The 9,277-nt window shown below is 49.5% G+C and overlaps 1 protein-coding gene across 1 annotated transcript in view; it reads right to left on the reverse strand.

Moving 5' to 3' along the window:
* The window catches only part of CRY2 (cryptochrome circadian regulator 2), a gene marked incomplete at its 5' end in the record, with an annotated part of 32,150 nt that extends 27,981 nt beyond the window's left edge, over nt 1–4,169 (reverse strand). Inside the window, one exon of the mRNA XM_079707713.1 lies at nt 3,955–4,169. Within this exon, the coding sequence (XP_079563839.1) occupies nt 3,955–4,169 (215 nt within the window). The remainder of the gene's footprint in view (nt 1–3,954) is intronic.
* Nucleotides 4,170–9,277: the final 5,108 nt, after the last annotated feature.

The following is a 9,277-nucleotide window of genomic DNA, read 5'->3' on the forward strand; positions in this document are numbered from 1 at the left end:
CCATAGCAGGGATTGATCTCTAAGTATCACTTGGCTAAAAATATGTTTATTCTTTACTAATTTCAAAGAGAAAGATGAATGTGAAAGTTTTCATCCCTTTTAGGCAAATGGAAACATTTCCTCAGCAGCAGAACAATAAAGTGACTCTTGGGTACCAGTGTGAACAACTCAGAGAAACTCAAATTTCCCTGCCTGTAGACCATAGTTCTCAACCCCCTTCTTGCTGACCAAGTTCCAGGGAAGAACCACCCAACTTGGACAGTCCACCAGTGTTTAGCTCCAGGCATTGGGAAAAGAGACACACTTGTTCTCACCAGGCATCCTGGGGAGTTCCCAGGTCACCTCATTCACTAATTCTGAGTGATTTTGGCTGATATTTTATTTCTACCAACTCCTTCTGTCCCCAGGTTCCGGAATACAGGTGTAGCACAGAGCCAAGGAGAAAGTGACATAAATAAAGGGTAAGGTGAATTGTTGCCAACACCCATCTGGGTTGCCGTAGGGAGAGAAAGGTAATGAAAAACTGCAAGGGCCATTTTTAAATCTAGAAGGGGCTCACATCCCCTCTTTTTTTTTTTTTGGTTCTCACTACAGTACTTCCTTCTAGACGCAGTAAATTTGGGGAAGGTGGGGCTGGGGAAAACGGCAAAGGGTTTAGCTAACTAGTGCTGGCCAAAAAAAAGTCCTGAGGCTCAAATGCTACAATTAGCCTATAAACTTCCCACTACCACCAAGGCAAGGAGTATGCTAGTCCTTCTCCTATGCTAATAAATGTACATGTTCTTGGTTGCCTTTCTCTGTCCACTTTTACTCTTAGGAAGGGCCATTCATGGTTATTTTAATCTGATTTATCTGCTGAAAAACGCTGTGTGGGAGTCAGTGTAGGAAGTGCAGGAGGATAACAGAGATACAGACTTTGGTTCCCCCCACCTCTTGCGGATGGCCCAGGGCCCACTCTTCTGAGGGAGGCTTCTCAGAGGCGGCAACTGAAATATTTACAGAGCTAGGATGTTACGCTGCAGCACAATTCTCCCAGGTCACTTCCAGATCCAGAAACAGCCACTGGGAGATTACACATAGTGTAGTTACACAGAGGTACAGCTGGCTCCATCACTCCCCCTAACACCCAACCGAGTGCATAAAACAGTCTGCAGTTCTGCCCTCGCTCTGAACCTGGGAGCAAAGAATATGGCGGGGGTGGTACGCATGTGTCTGTGCCCAGACCCAGAAGCAGTTATTGTATTTGATCTGTTTTGTGTGATTTCACCTCTTTCTTCTGATGCCAAAACAAATCAGACTTCTTGCCAATGCACTGCAATACATATCCCAAGCTGTCGGGCTCAGGTCTGGGGTTCTCTAGTCCAGTGCCTCTCTGGCTTTGCTGCACATCACACCTTTAAAGACCCTAATGCCCAGACCATAACCCAGAACAATGAAATCAGAATTGGGAGAGAAGGGGGCCCAGACATCTTTTAAAGATCCTTAAATGATTCCCATGTGCAGCAAGGTTAAGAACCACTGCTCTATGGGCTTCCCTGGTGGCGCAGTGGTTGAGAGTCCGCCTGCCGATGCAGGGGACAGGGGTTCGTGCCCCGGTCCGGGAAGATCCCACATGCCACGGAGCGGCTGGGCCTGTGAGCCATGGCCGCTGAGCCTGCGCGTCCGGAGCCTGTGCTCCGCAACGGGAGAGGCCACAACAGTGAGAGGCCCGCGTACCGCAAAAAAAAAAAAAAAAAAAAAAAAAAAAAAAAGAACCACTGCTCTAGTCTGTGCCCCTATTTTATTTACTTCATGGCATTAGTTCTACTAAATTAAGGTTGTTTACTTGTCTTGCGCCACGCAAATGTACGCTCCAGGAGCTCTGGACACCACATCTGCTTGTTCACTGCTATTTCCCTAGCAGCACCTAGAGCAGTGTGCCTGGCAGATATTAGGCACTCATTAAACAATTACTCAATTAACATCTGCATTCCTACACAGCCTCTGACTTCAGGATTTGACACAGGCATCTGAACTGCCACATTCCTTTTCTCTCTCACTCACTCAAAAGCACAATCACAAAAGGGTGACCCACAAAACTCCTAGTTTCTAGCGAATCTGAGTTTAATCAGCAAGAGAGTTTTTGTTGTTGATCTGTAATTTCCACTACCACAAAGGAGTAGGCAGTCCTATGCAATGTCCTCCAAAACCCCAAAAAAGGAGAAACTCCGTGACAACGCAGCAAGCAAGCAGTCTGGATTCTATTTTCTCTGCTCTGACTGGCACACTGCCACTGGGAGGGGGGCAAAGTCTCAGGCTTAGTCCATGCTAGGGATGGCCAGTCCTTTGAGGATGTTTGTCAAACCCAACCTCCTATCTATAGAAACTGAAGCACAGGCAGAGCAATAGAGCAGCTGAAAATTGTGTGGGCAGGCTCTCCACAGGACTATCTTTAGTTGTTCCCTCAATATAAATGGGTCAGGAGGGGGGCATTTAATAGATCCACTGCTAGGGGCATTCAGTCTCCTAGCAGGGCACACACCTTGGTGAGGAAAGAATGGTGGAGAGCCAGCCTATCCTGGGAATAACCTTGCCTCTCGGGCAACAAGGTCACAAGCAAACATGCTCCAGAACAATGCAAACAAACCAAAGGACTACTGAGGGGCATGTTAAAGAGAGATGGGAAAACAATGTCTCAGAACTCCTTGGTTTTAAACACTCGTTAAAGAGAAAACCCATCAACTACTTATCTGTTAATCTTCTCCCATGATCCTGTCCACTCCACCTCCTGGGAATCATCAAAGAGGGACCCTTGATATCACAGCTTTCCTGGTCCCTCATCTTAGTACATCAGTTGATAAAAATCTAATCTATAATGGCTCAACCGTGCTTTAAAAACAATCTCATGGGGGCTTCCCTGGTGGCGCAGTGGTTGGGAGTCCGCCTGCCGATGCAGGGGACACGAGTTCATGCCCCGGTCCGGGAAGATCCCACATGCCGCGGAGCGGCTGGGCCCGTGGGCCATGGCCGCTGGGCCTGCGCGTCCGGAGCCTGTGCTCCGCAACGGGAGAGGCCACAACAGTGAGAGGCCCGTGTACCGCAAAACAAACAAACAAAAATACTCATGAGAAGAGGAGGAAGGAAGGGACACTTTGGTTCCCCTTTTGTTTTTTCCCCCTCTAGCAAGCCCATAGCTGCTGAGGGAATTCTCCAAATGGATTAAGTACTGCTCTCTGCTCTCCAGCTCCGGACACAAAGTGCCTCTAACTGAACATGCCCTTGAGGTCTTTATCTATAATGAAGGGGAGACGGCACTTGCCCTATCTAATGCTAAGCCAGAGTCTCTAGACGCCTCCAGAAACAGAATGATCTTGGTGGAGGGAAGGCAGGATGGTTGAAAAAATGGATTCAAACAAACCAGAGGCTTACAGATGACCTTCAGGAGCACAGCAATGCGCTCTTTACTTGAAGAATGCAGACGTCTGCTGTGCGTTCAATTCAGAAACCCATCCCTGCCCTCACACCACAATAGCTCCTGTCCTCCCCCTCCCCCCGCCCCCAGTACACCCCTAAGAGCCCTAGACAAGGAGTCCCTGTTCTGCCTCTCACTGACTGCAAATCCTTGAGCAGGTCAACTTTGCGTCTCTAGGGCTCGAGGGTCTCATCTGTACAACGGGGATCATGATCTGTCCCACAGGAATGTCGTGAGGACCAAAGAGGATAACACGCAGTGCGAGCGCGCGGTGTCAGAAGCTGAACCCTGGTCCACCCAGGCTATTACTACGGGGACTAATTGCTTCCCTCTTCCCGGCTTCTCCCCTCTGGAGACTCGGCTCCGTCCCCCTGCCCCACCTCCTTCAGGCCGGGGTCTTTCGGCAGAGGGGACTGGGGCCAGAGCCTCCCTTTCCGAGGATGGGTGCCCAAGAGGCCAGGCTGCGTCTCCCGGGCCCGCGAACCCGCCCCGGGCCCCCTCACCTCCATCGGTTGATCCCGACTGAGGAGGAGGCCGCGAACCAAGGGTCGAGGATGTACACGCAGCGCATACAGTGCGCCCCGCGCACGGCCGCCTGCAGCGCCGGGTTATCATGGAGCCGCAGCCCCTTGCGGAACCAGTGCACTGAGGAGGCGCCTTCCGCGCGGGCCGCCGGCGCCGGGGCCGCCACTGCCACGGTAGACACAGCCGCCGCCATTACCGCCCTGACTGCTCTGGCCACCGCTGCTCCGCCCCCATAGACACCGCGGGCCCCGCCCCCAGCCCGCCCAGTGACCTATGACGCTTCCGTTCCTCTCTGGGTCCCCGCCCCCGGGACCTGGAGCCCATCTTCTATTGGCTGGAAGCCCCCCTCCCGGCGATTGGCTCTGAGGCGCCCAGTCTGGCCCCGCCCCCTCACGTTCCCACCATGTGTGGGCTCGCTGGGGAGGAGCCGGAGGGCTGGGCGGGTGACGCAGGCTGGCGCTCCCCAGGGAGGTCTGGGCTTGGACCGAGTCCGGAGGGACTGTGGATCCCAGGCTTGCCGCTGGAAGCTGTGTGGGCTGGCGGGGTTGCTGTGACTCCAGAAAGTGAATTACACGACAAACAACCGGCCGTCCTACATCATCATCGTCATCAATATCATCATCTACCTCACTCTATACATCATTACAACATTCTTCTACAGCCGCCATTTATTGACTGCATTATATATGCCAAGCAACATGATAATATCCTTACATTGACTGTGCCATTTACTACTCAGTTCAGCCCAGTTGCATTCATTCAACGAACCCTAGTGAAAGAGCTGTTATTATTCTCATTTTTCGGACAAAAAAAACTGAGGCTGCCGTAGGGTGAGCGACTTGCTCAGTATCATAACGCTAATAAAAGGATTCTACCCCGATTATTGTGAATCCGAAGCTTCTGCTTTTACCTACAAAGCTATACTTGCGTCTGCGCTGAGCAACGTGGCATTTACAAGCGGTAGAGTTCAAAGAGTGGGGAGAAGTGCCCTGATGTGCAGCAGTAGACGGTTTGGGAGTAGGGGCTGGAAATGTAGAGGACGTGGGTTGAGATAGTAATTATGCCATCAGATGAGTTTTGCTTTTACTTCTATGTTGAGTAGACTCAGTTGTACCTCTGTATGCAAAACACTGAACTGGAGTCTGTGTGGGCTTCAGAGATGTGGAGGACACTCCCCATTCCTCCCAGGGGAGCCAGGTGGAGCCCTCTTCTCCTTCTGGAGTCTAGCACAGGGCTTGCTGATTGACAGAATGAGTGAATGACAGGAGAAGCATACAAATACCCACAGTGAAGTGTTGATGGTGAACTAAGCTAGCCTAGTCAGATTGGAGCTCTGGGGGTTATCAAATGAAGAGTCTATCTCAGTTTGTCCCTAGGTTGTGCCCATGCTCAGAACCCTTCCTGAACTTGGGAAGGAGCAGTGAGGAATTTAGCAATATAGCCAGCAGTTTAGTGGTGTTGATTAGCACAACTCTTAAACCACAGTGTTGTTGCAATCCTAGGGTCTCTCATTGCCAGGGCTTCGTACAAACTGTTCCCTCAAACATGGATCACATGCCACACTCCACCCCCTTTCTGACTCCACTTTGTCCTGGGTCACTGCTCAGTGTAGATGTCACTTGCCATCTGGTCCCAGCCTACATAGTGGCCCATCTCGTTCTGTGCTTCTTCTTATCACTGGCCTTAGTACACGGTACAGGAATTTCTTACTTGTCTGTCTGCCTCATTAGACTATAAATTACTGGAGGGCAAGGAATGTGACTCATTTACAGCTGTATTTCCAGGGTCTAGCTCAGTGCTTGGCACTTTATGCTCAAGGATTATTTAGTAAAAGTTCGACAGGGACTAGAATCTCAGGTTGCCAGGAACCTTAATGGTCTATCCCAGTTCTGACCCTGTCGTTATTTTTGAATCTCCTCTCCAAATGCTTGCTGAACGAAGAGATGCCACCTCTTAATACTTTTCTTTAAAAAAAACCATTTATTTATTTATTTTTTGTGGTACGCGGGCCTCTCACTGTTGCGGCCTCTCCCGTTGCGGAGCACAGGTTCCAGACGCGCAGGCTCAGCGGCCATGGCTCACGGGCCCAGCCGCTCCGTGGCATGTGGGATCTTCCTGGACCGGGGCATGAACCCGTGTCCCCTGCATCGGCAGGCGGACTCTCAACAACTGCGCCACCAGGGAAGCCCAAGAGTACTCTTCCTCTTAAACAGCTTTACTGAGATATAATTTACCTACTCAAAAGATGCACCTGTTTTAAGTGTGCAATTCAATGCTTTTTATTATAGTCACAGAATTGTACAACTACGACCACAATCTAATTTTAGAACATTTTCCTGACTCCAAAAAGAAACATCCCCATACCCATTACCAACTACCCCCCATTCTCTCACCCTCACCCTCAGCCCTAAGCAGCCACTAATCTATTTTCTGTCTCTAGAGAATTGTCTATTCTGGACATTTCATATCAGTGGAATCATACATGATGTGGTCTCTTTTACCTGTTTCTTTCATTTAGCTTCATGTTTTTGAGTTTCCTCCATCACCGCCTGTTTTGTAAATACAATTTTATTAGAAAACAGCCCCGTTCATTTTTTTTAAACATATGGTCGATGGCTGCTTTGAGCTACAAAGGCAGAGTTGCTGCAGAAACTATGGTCTGAAAAGCCAAAAACAGTTGCTATCCAGCTTTTTACAGAAAAAAGTTTGTCAACTCTTGATTTAGGCTCTTTAAGTTGGGTTTTCTAGCATCCAGACTCATAAAGGCACCCAACGAGAAAGAACAAAATGAGGAGAAATTGATGCCAAGAACCCCAGGTCAAGGAAAGAAAAGAAACACAGTGCAGGGAAAACCCTCATTGCCTGGGAGCAGGAGACAGACCTGCCCAGCAGGAGAAACGACCTTAACACTGGCCACTAGGGCCCCGAACAATGTACTGAAAACTACAGGTGAGAGGCGTGTACAGAAACTGCATCGCCTTCCCTGTGGAAGAACAGTGAAAGCGCTGTCTGGGGCAGGGGTTCTGCCTGTCACTGCCCATCTGCAGGCTAAAGGCTTCATGCTCTCTCACCTTTCTCCCCCAATGCCATCACCTCTTTGCATGCTAGAATGCATTTTAAAAATATTTATTAGACTCATTGAATAGTATGCTTCGAACGACTAAATTCGTTGGTGTGTGAATTATAGCTCAATAAAGACGTTTTAAAAAAATTTATTAAGAGCCTTCTCTGCAATAGCCTCTTTACCAGTACTGAGGATTCAGTCGTGAGCAAGAGAGTCCCCATTCCTGCTGTCAAGGACTTTACAGTCCAGTGGGGGAGACAGTGCTATGGAGGAAATGCCCAGGGGTGGGATCTTATTGCCATAGCTAATGTCTCTGAAGCACTTACCGTGTGCCAGGGACCTGCTCAACTCGTTTGATCCCCATGACAATTTGTGAGATACATCATTTTCTTGTCACTATTTTGCAGGTGAGGAAACCAAGGCACAGAAAGGTGAAGGAACCCATGCAAGGTTGCACAGCTAGTCGGTGGCAGAGCTGGAATTTAAATCCAGGCAGTCTGGCCCTAGGGTCCAAGTTGGGTGAATAAAGGAGGGCTTCTCTGAGGAATTGGTGTTGTTCAGGTGTTCACAGTTGCCCCCTTCTTACCATCTGCTCTGTCTTGACCAAACTTTAGTCAGGTTTCTCCCTTTCCTACAGGCTCCTGGACTCTGCTTGCCCCAAGCCTGAGCAAGCACCAAAGAAGTAGAATGTGCCTCCCCTTATCAGCTTCTCCTGGGAACTGGCTGACTAAAGCCAGATGTTTTTCCTATCAGATCCCATTTGTCACTTCCCATTGCTTGTCTGTCTCCCCTCCATAGATTCTGCTTGCCTCCTCCTTTATCCTAAAAGAGAAAAACCTTTCTCTTCTTGATTTTGAGATGCTCAAAGATTTCTGAGACTGGTGTGTTCTCTCTATTGCAGTAGCCTTTCTTTCTAATGAACGTGTCTCCCTGTCTACGTCCAGATTTGTTTTTATTGGACAATGTTTGCGCTGACAACTGAGGGGCTAGCAGGTGCAACTATGTGGAGAAGGGAAAAACAGTGCTGTGGGTAGAGAAAACAGCATGTACAAAGGTCCTGAGGTAAGTGGGAGCATTAAGCACTAGAAGAATTAAAGATTAGATGCTAAATGAAATAAACCCCAGGTCAAGCACCCAGGTTCCCTCTATCCTTCCGCTCATCTGTCCTCAGGTGTTGGCTGCTTCCCTCAAGGTGGCAAAATGGCTACAGCAGCTCCACCCACCTACAAAATGCTTCCTTTGTAAGAGAGAGGAAAGTCTTTAGGGAAGCACCCGGTCAGACCTCTCCTCAGGTCTCATTGGCCAGGATTGCACACATGGCCTAGCCCAGGCCAATCTGATATGATTTAGACCGATCACAATTCACCCCTGGGGTTTGGATGGAGCTGGCCTCAGGGAAGCAAGAGTTCACCTGAACAAAATGGGGGCTCTTTCGTCCAGAAGAGGGGGTTATTGGTGAACAACCAGCAGTGGCTGCCATTTGCACCTTCTATTGACATGATTAAAAGCCCTGAGGGGGCTTTCCTGGTGGCGCAGTGGTTGAGAGTCAGCCTGCCAATGCAGGGGACACGGGTTTGTGCCCCGGTCCGGGAGGATCCCACATGCCGCGGAGCGGCTGGGCCCATGAGCCATGGCCGCTGGGCCTGCGCATCCGGAGCCTGTGCTCCACAACGGGAGAGGCCACAACAGTGAGAGGCCCGTGTACCACAAAAAAAAAAAAAAAAAAAAAAAGCCCTGAGGAATTTTTGGAGGAGGTTGATGGGATAGCATTCACTCTTTCACCCTCTCAAAATAAACTGTGAAACCATATGCAAATATTCCTTACAAGAATAGAAAGCTTTGTTATTATCGCGATGTTAGGTTAACTATTCTTAGTATTTGCAGTAGCAAAATCGATCACAGAAGCTCCCCAGGTCCTCTCCTGCATCCCTGCACATTTCAAGGACAGTGTGAAGAGGGCAGTAAAACTCTTCACACGCTCTAAAGGCCTGTAAATGTTGTTTCTACTCATTGCTGCTGGAAACTTGTGGGAACAGCCAGAGTGACCCCCTTCAGGAAACTTCTCTTCTGGGGAGGTGGCAAAAGAAGGGTGCTTTAGCTGGCAAAGCCAAGAGTGACAATCCCCTCAGCTCTGGCTCATAGAGTTGCTGCCACCTTTGCATGTCGGAAGCCATCCTGGAGCCATTGCACCATGACAAAGTCATGAGCAATGGAAGGCGAAACTGCAAGGCAGCGCC

The sequence above is a fragment of the Hyperoodon ampullatus genome (assembly GCF_949752795.1).
Source record: "Hyperoodon ampullatus genome assembly, chromosome: 7".
Taxonomy (NCBI): Eukaryota; Metazoa; Chordata; class Mammalia; order Artiodactyla; family Ziphiidae; genus Hyperoodon; species Hyperoodon ampullatus.